Source organism: Peromyscus eremicus, chromosome 11, assembly GCF_949786415.1.
Source record: "Peromyscus eremicus chromosome 11, PerEre_H2_v1, whole genome shotgun sequence".
NCBI classification, from domain to species: Eukaryota; Metazoa; Chordata; class Mammalia; order Rodentia; family Cricetidae; genus Peromyscus; species Peromyscus eremicus.
Genome location: NC_081427.1, coordinates 8,909,208 through 8,925,902, shown reverse-complemented (window position 1 = coordinate 8,925,902; position 16,695 = coordinate 8,909,208). Strand labels below are relative to the sequence as shown.

At 40.6% G+C, this 16,695-nt stretch overlaps 1 protein-coding gene across 1 annotated transcript in view; it reads left to right on the top strand.

Annotated features, from left to right (window-relative positions):
• Positions 1-16,695, top strand: part of Ctnnd2 (catenin delta 2) — a 413,610-nt gene that overhangs the window by 176,698 nt on the left and 220,217 nt on the right. The window contains exon 8 of the mRNA XM_059276731.1: positions 13,687-13,900. Within this exon, the coding sequence (XP_059132714.1) occupies positions 13,687-13,900 (214 nt within the window). The remainder of the gene's footprint in view (positions 1-13,686; positions 13,901-16,695) is intronic.

Here is a 16,695-nt window from a genome sequence, read left to right as displayed (position 1 = left end):
GCTCAGGAAACAGGACTATCAAATTAGAAATAGCAATAATAGTTTACACAGTTAAGCTGTGGAAACTCCCACATTTGTGTTAATATTTTTGAAATCCACAGATGTGAAGGAAAGAGGAAAATAGATTCTAAGACACATATTTACACATTCTAAAATGAAATCATTGAAATGCCTTCCCAGATGGGTTGTTGCCTCTGAAGCCACAGCCTCCATCGTTTCCACCCTCTGCTGGGAGCCTGAGGTTGGTCCTCCCATGTTACCACCTCCATCACTTCCACATTGATGTGGATTTCAGCATCTTCCTAGTGTTGCTAGTACCCACAGTATCTGCTTCTAGGAAGTACTCTGTTCGGGCTGTTGCCTCTCATCTCACCACATGCCTCTCCCCCACCCTTTCAGGACTCTCTATTCTTGAAGTCACTCAGTGAGCCCACAGACTGCTGGGAACTAGGCCCGCTGGCCAGAGCTGCTTGCTGTAATCATGTAATTCAATTTGGTTCTGTTTTTCCTTTAAATTTTCCAAGAATCTTAAATTCTACTCCTCAAAGAATCCAAAGTATCCCCAGTCACAAATCCATGTTTGAAGAAATTTGAAGATGAAGAAAACATACTGTCACCAAACACCAATGCCAGATCCTTTCCCCCAAACCACCATATGTGTACCCCACCCAAAAATGTATGGTTCTCTGGACTGACAAGATGCCTCAGTGGGTAGAAGTTCTTTCTGGCAAGTCTAGAGGCCCAAGTTCAACCCCCAGAACTGACATGGTGATAGGGGAGGCTGAGACCTGCAGGTCATCCTCTGATTTTCCTGCAGGTGCAGTAGCACATACTCACTCGTACACTCACATAAACACACACATGCACACACATAAACACACACATGCACACACTCACATAAACATACATGCACATACTCACGTAAACACACACATGCACACACTCACATAAACACACATGCACACACTCACATAAACACACACATGCACACACATAAACACACATGCATACACTCACATAAACACACACATGCACACACTTACATAAACACAAACATAGACACACTCACATAAGCACACACAAAAAATGTAAAAATAGAAGCAAATGTGTAATTGCTGTACCCTGAGCATGTTAGGGTTTAATTGCACCCTGCTTGCCTCTGTGAAAACCTTGCAATGGGCTTTACAGGGCAGTTTCTACTTTCACTGTGAGATCCTCCAGACCTGGACCAACATTTAGTAAATATCCCTTCTCAACCATAATTACGTCCCCTGGATATTGGTTATTATTACAACAACAACAAAAGAAAAGAATAGATTTTTGGAACTTGTATGATGCTTCATAACTGTGTACAGAAAGGGGGGAAAAGTTCCAAATACCTATTCTTTTTTAAGTGTATAACAAGAAGACACTTTCAATCATGTAATTCATATAATAAAGCCCATTTTGGATTCTATACAATTTCAGGAGGTTTAGTGAAAATCTTACTTGAAGTAGCACTTTCAAAAAAGATATATAATTTTAAAATAAAATAAATGTAAAGGAAATTTTTGTTAAACATTCACCATTGCTCTTTCAGTGGAATATGTTGCTTTTTCTTTAATATTTATCATCTGTTATAACTGTGGGCTATCTGAGATACAAAACAATTTCTCTATTATGTTTTTGAAAGATGCCGTTTTTCCATTTTGCATGGACAAGGGAACAGTAATTTTTTTTTAATGTATGACTTTTGTGTCAACACAATGAAATTTAAATGAGAGGCTGTGTCTCTCCTAAGTGCTTTGCCATCTGTCAATCAACCAAAGTATGGCTGTTATGATTATCAGCAGCACGCTTGTTTATTAAAAATGAAAAAGCCAAGAATCACAGCCAGCTATGATTCCTTTCTTTGACTCAGGCATCATACTTACAGCCCTATCAACCAAGCAGATCTGGAATTTGACACTGTACAAATCATCTTCCTGTCATTCATATGGAAGCTGCTGAGTTTCTCTCACTGGGGTGGTCTTGGTAGCTTTGCCTGGTACCCAGTCTGTCTTTAGGCATATTCGTTAGTTGGTAAGGTAGTGTTTTAGAGGAACTCTGCTTCTTGCTTGTTCAGAGTAAAGCCAGCTCCCCAGTGATGACCAAAGTCCCCCGATCCAGCCCTGCAGCGTGGTACCACTTCATACTGCACCCACCCTTCTCTCTCCATCCCTCAGCCCTAGGCCATGACCTCCTTGCTCATCCCAGTGACCCTCACCACATTCCCTCATCGCTAGTGGTTCATCTCCCAAGCAGTCTGCTGCCCCTGGCACTCACACCATCTCTTCTGGTTCTGTTATTTCTTTGGTTCTTACTTCCTGAGTACTGGAACTGTACATACAGTTTATCTGATCTCCTATAAGGGAAGACTGCAAAACAATGGCTGGATGATTGCCAGTCTCTTCCAGGTAAAGCTGCCCCCAATTTCCGCCGTTCATTCATCAGATTTGCTTCTTTCCCGGCTCCTTAGTCTCCGACTCCTGTCGAGGCATGTTGCCTCCTTAAATGGAAAGTCTTGGCCATCTAACCCTCCCTAAAGGCTAGAAAGAAAGATGAATCCAATGAACAGTGGTCTGATCCTTACAAAAGTAAAGGCTTGGAGGGAACATCTGTGGGCTTCCTATATTCTGAAATGGTTTAGTAATTTTCAGATAATTAGGTTGTATCTCTGCCTTTTGAAGTTTGGATCTTCAAAAATTACACTGGTGCATACACCGAATTCTGTTACATGCTAAACCACATGTGAATTTCAGTTTTCTATACATAATCGTGTGAATTTTTATTTTTTCCCAATGAAGAAATGAAAGAATGTTAGTAATTGTTCATCTAAAGGGATAAATGTTTAGACTCAAAGGAGATGTCTAACTTGTTTTGTTTATTATTTATCTATCTATCTATATATATATATATATATATATATATATATATATATATATACATATACATACACATATATGTGTGTGTGTGTGTGTGTGTGTGTGTGTGTGTGTGTGTGTGTGTGTATGTGTTTCCTAGACAGGATTTCTCTATGTAACTGAGTGTCCTGTCCTGGAACTTGCTTTGTAGACCAGGCTGGCCACAAACTCACAGAGATCCTCCTGCCTCTGCCTCCCAAGTGCTAGGATTAAAGGCGTGTGCCACCATGCCCGGCTTGATTTCTTAAGATCAGAATTTGAAGAGAATTTGCTTTGTCGACATTTATATCTTTGAATTTATTGTGAACTTGAACCTGCTGAGTCTGACTTCCATTGGTGCTGAGAGACAGAGAAGGAAGGAGAGAGAAAAGGAGATAAATGTCTGAACCACAAGTTAGATGAGGATGTCTCCTGACCTCAGCATGTAACCTCTAGCAGGTGTATCACAGTCCTGTTCACACTTCTAAAATCAGTGCTCCTGGGATCACAAACACTGAAATGATTCCTTGTGTCTGCAAACAAATATGCTTTTTTTGGGAAATAACTTATTTATATTATTATTTGTGGCATTTTTTTCTCAAGATTCCTTGTTCATCGTTGAAAGCATTTTTATGTTCATGCCAATTAATTTTATCTTTATTTGGTATATTTAGCTCCCCTTTATTACACATGACACATGACCACCTCCCTTATGAGCCTTCCATCATGAAATTCAACCTTCCCACACTGGCTTTTAATGTTGCCTTTTGTCAGAAAGCAGATTCTCACTACAGCCAGCTTTTCTTCTCAGCCATCCCTCAGCCATTTTGACTCTGCCATCAATACCCCGATGTTTTATTTATTGAAACATTATACAATATTTATCCATGAGATAAAATAATCCCTTTTCATTCCTCCTTATTGAAAATGGTCTCTGTCTTATGATGTGCTAAGATTACAGATCAAAGTTATGCTTTGTTCAAAAAAATCCATTTTTGATTGAAATTTTGTTAAAACTATAAATAAATTTTGGCAAACACTGACTTTTCAATATCTAGTTTTTCATCATGATCTGGGCATTTTGTTCTATTTTATTAACGTATTTGTTTGTGTTGCTTAGCAATGCTCTCTAATTCTATCCACATGGTTAGAGTGTTTATTTCAAAGGCCCAGGCTCACCAATAATAAGAGGATAATTAAAACTTAAAACTAATGTCATTTTGTATAAAGTAGACTGAGAAAAATAAAAGAATTCTAGAATATGAAGTGTGTAGGGTGGTTCTTGCTCACTGCAATACTGTCGTTCTGTCCAAAACAACTTGGAAACCTAGCTTGACTTTGGATTAGAAGAGCTTTAGTTTTTATCCCCATGCAGGCAAATGAAAGTCTTAGTCCTGAAAGGTTTCAGGAATGTGGTCCTCCAGACCCATCTATTCACAGGTATTCCTTTGTACCTCAGTAATATATGTAAATTTCCTCACACAAAGCCCTTAACCTTTGTTGATTTCCACGGAATTCTATATACTGTGATCTATTTTTTATTAAAATTTTAATTCTTTTTAATACACACACATACATGATAACTATGAAGATAGATAAGGAGAGTCTTCAGTTTTTAACCTTATTAAGCTTATATCTTGCTGCATTTCCTAATTATCTCCTAAAGAATTTTTGTAATTTTGAATCTGTTTTTCAGTGGGCTTACCAGCCTACTTCAGTTTTTTAGACCATTGTATCCATAACACAGCTAAATGATAAGGTTAGTCACTGGTACTCTCACACAGTTTTTTATTTAAAGTGAGGTTGATTCTTGTGTTGTGTAAATGCATAGTAATGATGTTTGCTGTGGACCAAGTTCAGGTTTAAAGGGTCTACTCACTGAGCCTTAAAGCAAAGGTTCTCAGAGGCTAACTTAAGCCCAAAACAGAAGCTCGGGTCAAGGAGCCCTAGGAATAGCCCAGACCCAAGACTACTCCCTGAACATAAAAGTGTATGCCCTTCCTGGGAGAGCAACATCAGCACCTCTATACCCCTGGGTAATTTGGGGTCAGAGGTTTTCTGGAAGAAAAGGAGAGATAGGCAAGGGTGTAGCATGAATCTTAAAAGTTCTTATTAATAAAATCAAACCTGAGGCCAGTTATTGGGGTAAATGCTGGAAGGTCAGAGAGACAGAACAAGCCACAGCACACCTCACCTGGCCAACTTCTCAGCTGGTCTTGTTTCCTCAGATTGGAAGCTTCTGTGTCCTCATCCCAATGGCTCTCAGCTGAACTGCTGCTCAAAAGCCTGAAGCTTAACCAGCCAAATGCTTGACCAGCCAAATGCTTGGCCAGCCAAATGCTGCTAGTTTCTGGTCCTCACACCTTATATACCTTTCTGCTTTCTACCACCACTCCCTGGGATTAAAGGCTCGCTTTCTGGGATTAAAGGCGTGAGTCACCATGCCTGGCTGTTTCCAATGCGGCCTTGAACTCACAGAGATCCAGAGGGATTTCTGTCTCTGGAATGCTAGGATTAAAGGCGTGTGCTAACATTTTCTAGCCTAAGTATCTTGTGGCTTTTCTGTTCTCTGACCCCAGATAAGTTTATTAAGGTACACAATATTTTGGGGAACACAATACCACCACACAAGGGAGACTTAAACCAGTCTTAAGCACAAGGATAGTGAAAGCAAGTCTGTCCTTGAAGTGAGCTGTGAAGGGCAAACTCCTCTTTACCATGTTCTGCACATGCATGAGAGAACAAGGATATACGTGCCTATAATTGTGGGATGACAGATTGTCCAGAGTTCCATAATAGCCTACCTGTCAGTCATTAAAGACTCACCCTGTTCTCACCGCCGTGGCTCCCTCTTTCCTTTTCCTGTGTCAGGAAAAGAATCCAGAAAAGACCTCAAGTCTCTTGACTCAAATGTTTTCTTATGCCATTTTTGTGCAGCAGAGTATAGACTATGTTATTTTTCTTGCCGTTGATAAATTTCTACTTAGGTGATTGGGATGATGGCTTCATAAGTGAGACCACATTTTGCTCAAGTATTAAGGACCTCAGTTTGAACCCCCGCCACTCATGTAAAGAGCTGAGTGTGGCTGCACATCCATAAGCCCCAAGCTGTGGAGGGTGAGACATAAGGGTTTTCCAGATGCTAGTCATCCCAGGTTCAATGAAAGACTCTGTCTCAAGGATTAAGTAGAGAACTATATGGCAGAACACCCGAGTCTATCTCTGGCTGCCATAGTGCACATGGATGATCCTGTCAGCACACATAATGTACGCACCACACACATACACACACACACACACACACACACACACACACACACACACACACACACACGCACACTCACATCTATACATATATTATTATGCATCTTGTCCAGCTTATTGTTTCACACTCAAAGAACTTAGATAGACATCTTGTCATAGGACACCCTGAGACTTCCTGAAGTAACATTTGGGGAAAGAATTTGGAGAATCGGCTTATTTTTTTTCTTGTATTTTTTTTAAAGGAGGCCCTTCCGTGGCTGCACTAGAGAGTAAATACAGCTGAGACCATCTTTGGGGGTTCAGTACTTCTGATCCCCGAGGACTATATGGAGGACATGAGATCCTAGCCCTCGGGAAGATGGCTTTAGTGGCACTTGGCCTTTGTCCTTGTTTCATTGGCAGGGAGCCAACAGCTCATACATCCACACCTGACCTTCCCTCATTCTCACAGTGGAACTGACCAGAAACCTTCACGGCGGTTGTTGTTAGCAAGAGGAGAATAATGAGCAGAGCCTTGCAGTAGATGGGGGAGGGATTTCTTTGTGGCATTGCAGGTATTTTTGTGTCTTTTAAGTACCTTATAGAAATGTATCACCTTGTGGAAGATAATGATTCATGTTCAGTCCAAAATAAAGGGTTTCCCTGTTCTTCTTTTATCTCCTTAAAAGATGGGACCCTGGGGTGATATGAACCTGAGAGTTAATACAGCAGTAAAATAGATCATTTCAGAGGCTCCCATGAGAAATGGTTTTCTTTCACCAGTTATAGACAGAAAACTTTACTAATATTTACTGTAATCGCAGCCACTTGTCTTAAGTGAAAGGTAATTGAAAAAGATTAAAAATGTCAGAGTTTCTTTTCCAAAGTGTCCTTTCTGTCACGTGTTCCAGAAGCCACCTTTGGATGGTCTTATCTGATGCCAGTGCCAGCCAAGGAAGGACACATGGATGGTGTTGGAGTCTTTGTGTTGAAACCAGTACAGGGAGACAAGGAGTCTATGAATTATGGGGACTTCAGAGTTGACGCTTAGGTGGAAAGAGGAATGACATAACAAATATGAATGTATCTGTAGATGTGTGTCCTCCTCAGGCATCCCTCTGTGCTGTCTCATTTTCTTTCTGACAGTTCCCTGAGTAGGCAGGACAGAAATACACACTGCAAACAACAAGTCATTTTGTGCCAGATGCAGGTGGAGCAGAAAGTCGAGGCCCCATTCATCCTCCACCAAGGTTCAAGAGTGGTGCCTGGGGGAAGTCTGTGAAGACAGAACCATCTGGGCCATTTCAGCTCTCATTTGGGGGCATCAGTTGCTATAGTTTTGTTTTCTCATCTACTTACTGGAAGTTACTCTGTTAATGAAGTGAAAAGTGTTCTTCTCTTCATCCTATTTTTCATTTAACAACAACAACAAAACCCTTGAAATGGAGAATGTGGGTGTTTTTTATGTAATCTTGGCATGAGAGAAATGCTTTTCTGAAATATATATAGAGTAAGGATTACTCAAAATTATTTAAATGTCTTTAAGGAAATCTATTAAGTTATCATGACAAGAAAAGTAAGCATTGCACTCCCTTTTAAAACATAAATTAATTCATTTTCTTATGTTGGAAATATAGCTAGCAAAAATCTTATAATATTTACGTATATAAAATTATTTCTTAAATGACCAGTACAATCAATACAATTGAGTAAGAATAATAAAGCTGCTATTGAGTTCATTAGGCACATACCAGATGGGATTCTGGATATATTGCATAATATTTTAAATTTGCACTAAAACCACTTTAGAAAAGTATGGCTAGGAACTGCATCCCTTTCGCTGACTACTATATGCTGTCATTCTATTCATAAATTAATTTACATATTGACCAGATAATAAGTTTAATAAGAACTATGGCTTACAGGCATAGTTCCTTGACAGATAATCCTTCTGTAAATATTTTTTATTTCTTTGAGAGTTTTGTATTCTATGTATTTTAATGGTATTGCCCCTTTGCCAACTTCTCCCAATCCACACCTACTTCAACTCATTTCACATTGAGTCTTTGCTTTTTAAAAAAAATAATTTAAAAAATCAAGTTCAATCTCTTAGGTGTGGGACTATCCCCTAAACCATGGTGGTCTGACCTAGCAGGGTCGTATCTTTAAAGAAAAAAACAACTCTGTCTTTCCCACTAGTTATAAATTGTAATAGAGCCTCAGCTAGGGGTGTGACTTCATGCCTACCTCCCCTGCTACATGCCAGAATTTTGTCTGGGTTGAGCTTGCTCACATCTAATGTATGCTGTCACAGTGACATAGCATTATATCCATAGATTAGTGCCGTCTCTCAATCCTCATCAGAAAAGCTTCTACTTGCAGTAGATGTTTATTAACACGGAGACCTAGAATTGGTCAGTGTGATGAGAATAAGAAACTGGAGCATGCTTAGTCCAAATGGGACAGCTGTATCACCCCATCCTCCCAAGGCACATGGAGCATCATGGCAGAGCAGGTGGGAAACTGTAAAAGAGATGGTGGATGATGTAGATGTAACCAACCTTCTTATTAAATAAGAAACACAGAACCAATGCAAAGAAGAAAGCCAAGAGGTCAGAGCTAAGAGCTAAAACCTTACCCTTCCTCCTGCAGTGGTCCTACCTCTCCAAACCAGAGCTACCCCTGTGTTAAAGTCTTTATATAGAGTTCCTGTTCTGCCTTCTCATTGGTTGTAAACCCAACCACATAACCGCCTCGTCACAGCCTGTCTGTATAGGCCTCCAGGTTTTCCATGCTTGGTATTGAGATTAAAGGCATGTGTATCCAATAATGGCTGTATCCCTGAACACACAGAGACTTACCCAGCTCTGCCTACCAAGTGCTGGGATCACAAGTGTACGCCACCACTGCCCTGCTTTCCTATGGCTTGCTAATAGCTCTGACCCCCGGGCAACTTTATTTATTAACATACAAATAACATTTTAATACAAATAAAATATCACCATAGGATGACTTTAAGAAAACAGTGTTTTCTAAAAAGGTAATACTTGCTGAGCACTTTGTTAAACAATTCACATTTTAATTCTTGTTTAGTCCTGAGAATAACCCTATGAAGTGTCCCTATCTTGTCAATACTTATAGACAAGTAACTGTCTAGAAAGGTACAGAGAAGCCACAATTTGAACTCCAGGGAACCCTAAGCCTCATGCTGTGCTGCATCTCTGATCCAAAATTTAAAATGATGAGTTAGGCAAAGGAAGCAAGTTATTTCACATAACTGGAGGGAGAGAAAGAGCAAATAGAGATTCTCTCTTAAATTCTTCGATATAGCTTCTACTGTGTAACTGAAACACATTGTTACCCCTATGAAGTATACTTGTTTATTATTCAGAGGTAAGTACATGGGCTTATGTTAATTCAGGTTCATTGGAAACATCAATGCGTATCTGATTTAATTTCACAAGCCCAGTATTCAGAAGCAGAAGGATCTCGAGGTCAAGACCATTCTGAGCTACTTTTTTAAAAAAATGAAGGAAAAAGAAAGACAGCAAAGAAAATAATATCCTGTCTGTCAACAACCCAACAGGACAGACAGTAGGACATAGTTTTGCTTTGGTTAACCAATTCACACTTCATCACAGGAGGTGGAAGCCAACAGCCTCCATCCTTCTAATTCTTGATGAACTGGCTCCCATCTAGATCCTAACTAGGCAGAGAAATAGATATGAGATATCTACATAGAACCCATTGAACAAGTCAGCCATATATCAAAGAACTATATAGTAAACAAATTAAGGCTAACTATCTGGGTTGGGAATAAAAATCTTTTGTGATCGTTTTCTGATTCCATCGGGTTCAGGGATGTAGTCAATTCAAATGAAGCTGGTATGGTCCCATCTGCCTTTCAGATTGATTTTATTCAACCATTTGCCTTGGTGCAAATAAATCTGATTCACTCAGGAAATCTTCAAAGAGGGGAAACACAATGTCATTCCACTGCACACTTGTAGAGTGGCTGGAATCCAGGCACTGAGAACATTAGCTGCTATAAGGTCATGGAGCAACCGGAAGTGGTGGTGGGAGTGCCCAGTGGCACAGCTGCTCTGCTAGACTCTTCTCTTCAGCTGCTTTTACCAAACTGATTGTTTTCATAGGATTCAACAATCACTCTCTTGCGTTTATCCAGAGGGATTCAGAGCTTAAGTACATACAAAATTGAGCACATGTTTAGGTGGCTTTGTGCATAATTTCCAAAACTTGGAAGCAACCAATATAATAACCACCTGTCTAATAGAGAAGCAGATAAATTCACTGTAATATATCCAGAAACAGGAATGTTATTCAGTGCTAAAAAGAAATATAGAGGCAGGAGAAGACAGAAAAGAACCCGAAATGCATACCAACTACTATAAAAAAGAAGCCACCTTGGACATGCCATGTACCGTTCTTTAATGCATAGTAATTATCTATTGAGTTATGACTAATGTGATAGATAGTCTTCTAGTGGATTTATTTTATTTTGGTATTATATAAAGCATTACATATTAGCTAACATATAGTTGTATTTTAATAATCCCTAAAACTAAAGTCTCTTTAAGATTTGATTTTTAAAGACTCCTGCAGAAAGGGATGGGGAGATACCTCAGTCAGTAAAGTGTTGGCTATGCAAGCAAGAGGACTTAAGTTCAGATCCCTAGCACCCACATAAAGAGCTGGAGATAGTGGTGTCTTATGTAATTCCAACACTGGTGGGGGAAGGTGGGGACAGACAGATCCCAGGGGCTTGCTGGCCAGCCAGTCTATCTGAATCCATGAGCTCCATATTCAGTAAGAGATCCTGTCTCAAAATCTAATGTAGAGAGCAGAAAGTGTCTTAGCTAGGATTTCTATTGCTGTAAAGAGACACCATGACCAAGGCAACTCATAAAAAAAAGCATTTAATTGGGGCTGGCTTACAGTTCAGAGGTTTAGTCCATTGTCATCATGGTGGGAAGCATGGGGACATGCAGGCAGACAAGGTGCTAAAAAGGTAGCTGAGCGTATGCATCTTGATTGACAGGCAGCAGAAAGAACAAATGAGCCACTGGGCCTGGCTTGAGCTTCTGAAAGCCTGCCCCCAGTGACACACTTATTTCAGCAAAGCCACACCTACTCCTACAAGGCCACACCTCCAATAAAGCCACTCCCTATGAGTCTAAGGAAGCCTTTTGCATTCAGACCACCACAGGAAAAATGGTCGAGTAAGACACCCAACCTCAGCCTCTGGCCGTCTCGTGCATGTACACCCAGGCATGTGTACCACATGCACACATGTGTCACCCAAACACGTAGATACATACAAACAAGGACCTGCTGTTCAACTTCCAGAACTATTATTGTATATTACTTCATCAAGTCACATAAATGTAAAATATATTATCACAAACTAAAAGTATTTACAAAATTAAAAATTAACTTATTGATTTGCTCTCACATTTAATATCTATGCCTGATAGGTTCACTATTATGGTGAGATTTATTTCTTCTTTCTAAATGGCTTCATCGTTATTTGAAACTATAGAATTGTAAAGCACAGAACACATATGCAAATACACACACAGAGGAAAAAGACCTTCCTTATACCCTTTGTATGCTCATGAGGTGACCCTCTGAGGTGAGGTAATAAAGTGGCTGGGGCTATAATGCAGACATGCTCAGTTCATGTCACACACACACACACACACACACACACACACACACACACACACACACACAGAGTTCTCCTGAATGCTGCCAAACAAGCCCAGAGTAAAATTGTTAAGGAAGGACATTGTTTCAGGTTCCATTGTTTCTTTGTTAATCAACTCAGTCATCCTTTGAGCTGCCCTCCCCAGGCATCCTCACCACCTGCAGGCTGTGCTCAGTGCAAGGAAGAGAACTCAGCATTCACTCAGCAGTGCTGTGCCCTGGGAGTCCTCCCCTCTGTCTTTCTGGTGCTTTCCCCATGGGAGGCACAACACACAAAACACTACATCATGCTTTCCAGATTAAAGAATGTGGGTTCTGTGAGCACTGTAAAGCTTTCTTCTTTTTATGTTTGCATTATGTGCATGAGTGAAAACACCTCTTGTAGGCTCTTAATGAATCATCAGTGTTCCAACCTGTGTGCAGGAAGCCTCCCTCCTTATGTTTGTAAGCTGATGTGGGAAATGCCCCTAGAGATCCCTGCATACATGCTCAACTGTTCACAAAAAGCCTTTTTTTTCCCCTCCTTTATAGGGCATATTACTCAATTTTGAACAGCAATGTTTTAGTAAATCTATAGAACCCTAAGGTAGCAAGTCATATGTTAACTAACGCTCCTCATTCATTCAGCATTGATGTGGTGAGCATTTATGGTGAGCACGGCATTACACTTGGGATGAAAGGATATTGGTGAAATAAATGAAGACTATAGTCTTATGGGACCTTGGAATGCTGGGGTGGGGAGTAAGTATGGCCAGATTGCAGCTTGAAGCAGTGTGGTTGAGCACCATTGACAGAGTGGCAGGGCGCAGCAGCCATGTGTCCTAGCACATTTCTCGGATGCATAAGTTTTCTGGAATATGAAAATTAAATCATGGAGGTGCCAATCTTTCAATCCCTGGTAACGTAGAAGTCTAAAGAAAGACAAAGAAGCCCTCACAAATGAATCATCTGATTTTCCACATAAACGCAGCAAGCAGTGTTAAGATGTAGCTTTGCTGCGGCTGATGCCAACAAAGAGTCTGTGTATTGATTAGGTACTTTGTTCTCTCTTCAATTTAAATACTTAAATTGTCCCCAAAGTTAATGGGCAGCAAAAAGGACATATATCTGGAAAGATACCACAAAACATCTCTTGCATTCATCTCTAGATTTCAGTTTTCTTTCAACAAATAGAACACTACAACATAATGTGTTTTCCACTGTTGTTAATCAAAGACCTAAGTGTGACATGCTTTCTGTGGTCACCCGTGCTGTGCCTCTCACTCTGAGTGACCTTCTTGCATCCCAGACCTTCTGAGACAAAACCCGCTTGTGTCGATTATTTCAGCTTCTCGTCGAGTTTCAGTGCCTCTTATGTGTTTGCAGTCTTTCCCTGTTGAGTAGAATACTTTCGGTGTTTTCTATATCAATACTGCTGCCCTTTAAGACAGTGGTAAAATTTAGTTAAGTCTCAGGAATGGTAATCATTCTAACTCCACGAGCACATGACATTTTGGGTTTTTTTTTTTTTTTTTTTTTTTTAAAGAAATGTCTGAGGCACCCATTATGAAGTTAAAATTACCTTTCCAAGATTCTATCCTTTGAAAGCAGTGCATTCACTTGCTTATGGGTAGGATATTAAAACAGTTGCAGGGGATGGAATGCAAGAAGAGCACTTAGTTTCCCTCCCCTTTCATAAGCCTTATTTCAGTTCAGTGCAGCTGTCTGTAGCAGGTTTTCTGAGGGAAACAGTGCTTGGGCTCAGACAGCAGAACCTGACTCCCCAAGGCCAAAGCTCTTTCCCTTGTTCTTTCAGATAAGGAGACAAGGAGGCATACAGCTCCTGGTGGACCTACTGGATCACCGGATGACAGAAGTCCACCGTAGTGCCTGTGGGGCTCTGAGGAACTTGGTGTATGGGAAGGCCAATGACGACAACAAAATCGCCCTGAAAAACTGTGGTGGCATCCCAGCACTGGTGAGACTGCTTCGCAAGACCACAGACCTGGAGATCCGGGAGCTGGTCACAGGTTAGACTTCTTATTAAATGGTTCGATTTTATCTCAAGATGCCTGTTTCAGTATCCAGCCCAGTAGCAAATGTGAGAACCAAGTATTACTTTAGAGCCTCCCAGAGCTGATAACGTAGTCATTTTGCAATTTCAAATGAGTCAGTAAAATACCATCAAAGGTAACATACGTAGGTTGATCATAATCAATAATTAGAACCGAGTAAATGAGGCCATCACTAGCATTCTGTGATCTTACTTCAGTCCTTGTCATTTGCTTTAGCAGTAGTTGAGTTTCCTACAGTACCCACAGGCCATCATTAGAGTAACATTAGAAATAACTGATAAGGGGACAAGGCCTTCAAGCTATTGGCAATCAGCCATATATGTTCTGGTTCATGAGTACACTGAGCATACTGTGCTTCTAGTGCTAATTGATTGAGTAAAATACCCAGGCATGCTCAACGTTCCAAGGTTAGATTACTGAATATTAAAGAACTGTTTGAAAGTTAACTTGAATGCCTTTCCACATTCATGGAACTTTGGGTTTTAGACGTAATAATAGTAGCTTGTAGAGTAATGAGGGTTTAAAGAGGGAGAATGTTGAAAGCATTCAGCCCTTACTTTTCTTGGAATAATTGGGCAGAGTAATCGTTAACCATTAACTGTCATCCCTCACTTTGTAAGTGTGCAGTCTTGTTGGAGTTCTAATGACACACGTGTCCCCAGTATGGGACTCCAAATGGCTCTGAAGTTCCCCCTTCTTCATTATGCTCACTCCTGTTGTGGGTGGTTTTGGCTTCTCGTTCATTAAAGTACCCCTACAAGCAAGTGTTTGACAAATGAATTGCAAATGCGACTTCCCCAAAAGATCCCTTAATTATCCACTATACCGTCGCCTTGACCTTCTGTCTCAGGTCTAAAATTTCCCTGTATCTATGCAAATGAAGTATGTGAAAAAAAATTATATTTAAGGAAATGCATCGCGCAAGCTACAGAATCATAAATAGGCACGCAAGGCTGGCTCCAGACTCCCAGTCTCGGTACATTTCCTTGTGTTTTCTTTCTTCAAGGTAGTTAGTTGTTCTATCTCTTTCTTGTTTTTAGCTAAGTTTAAACGAGACCCAAATTGGCTCCTCTTTTTTTATGTTTTGTTTGTTATGTCCTCCCCTAACCCTTACTTGCTTGCTGGCTTTATTTCCTCTTCATTTTTTCCATAAGTAGAGGGTTTTCCTTGTGGAAATAATTATTGGCAAGGGTTAGAGTATTATTAAAGTAATGTTTCACAATGAAGTCAGATGGGTCAGGCAAGGTAAAGTGGTCATTATCTGCATTTTGTGACTTTGAGGACTGTTTCCGAGGTGAATTACATAATCTGAAATAATTCCCTGCCATTATGGTTATGCAAGACCATCTTTATTTTCACTGGTTGTGTGTGAGTTAGAAGTGCCTGGGAGAAAAGGACTGAATATGTGTGATGGAAACAAGATGCTTGGTGCGTAAAGATTCTGCTACTGGATACAGAAAGCCAGGGGAATGGGAGTCTTGCACAATACCTTCTACATGTGCTGTACATGTTATTTCAGGTTTGGAAAAGACTTGGAATTAAGTTACCTTTGTGTTGTCTGCAACTCAAAACCATGGTCTGGAAGATGCTTCAATAGCATTTATCGCATTACCAAAGAAATTGTGTGAAAGTTGGAGGTAGCAGATGACTTAAACACAATGGGCCCATGACATGGCACAGGAGCTGCTGTTGGCACTTGAGGTGGCAATAAAGGAGTCAAGAGAAGCTGTAGCCTTCCCCAACTGCTTTTGGAAGTTCTTGGAGACCACCATTTTAACCCCAAACAATGGCAGAAATGTCTCTGAGCTCCACTTGGAAATATCAAAAGCATACATCCTTCTTAGAAGGTTAAGAAGATTTCACTTGTGAAGCTCAGGCTGTGGGAAAGATGTAGTACTTGGCATACAGACAGACCTTCCCTTTTCACTCTGATTCTCCTGAGGAAAGCCAAACAAGAATGTCCCCATGGTAGCCAAAGCTTTCTTCTCTTTCCTTTCTGAAAGGAACACTGTCTTTGAAACATCGGTGAATCAATTATGAACAATCAAAGTTACTACCCTAGCAGATGTTCTCTGCCTTCACAGAGGCAGAGTGTTATAATCTCACTGTAGCTGGAGTTAGCATTGTAGGTGCTGTTAAATAACAGTACTGCAGTACCATCTCGCAGAAGGAAATGGGAAGAAAACACCTGTGAGGACAAGCTTGTATAGAGGGATGGGTGCTGGGAATATAAAGCCTTCTAAGTTTCTCCAGTGGCAGAGACTTGAGGGCACCAGGAAGGCTGCAGGACTTAGCTGACTTCTGTTTATACATCACACCAGTGATCAAATCTCACCAAAGCCAATCCTCTGGCCTGAGAAAAATGAAATGAGGTAAATTGAATTCAGAGAGCCTTGGAGACAAATTTGTATCTTCAGCACTGGCCCATATCATCTGCCAAAGAGGGCTTTGAAGTACTGATTCTGTTGACTCCTGCAGAGCCTGAGGAATTCAGTGTTTTATTTCAGCTAACCCAGTTTAACCCCAAGGTCACCAAACCCTCCCTTTCTCTTTCTCTTTCCTCCTCTGAGACATTTGTCTCTGCCCAAGTCCAGTGGTCTCCTTGGTGTAATAAGCCTACCTGTGTGCTCCCAGGAATATCATGCTTTCCACTCACCCCTCAAGCACTTCAGAGTACACAGATGTTAGGTGTTATGCTAAGCCTTGCTGACTAACTGACCCTCGATCTAGAACTCACTGCCAAGGTGAAG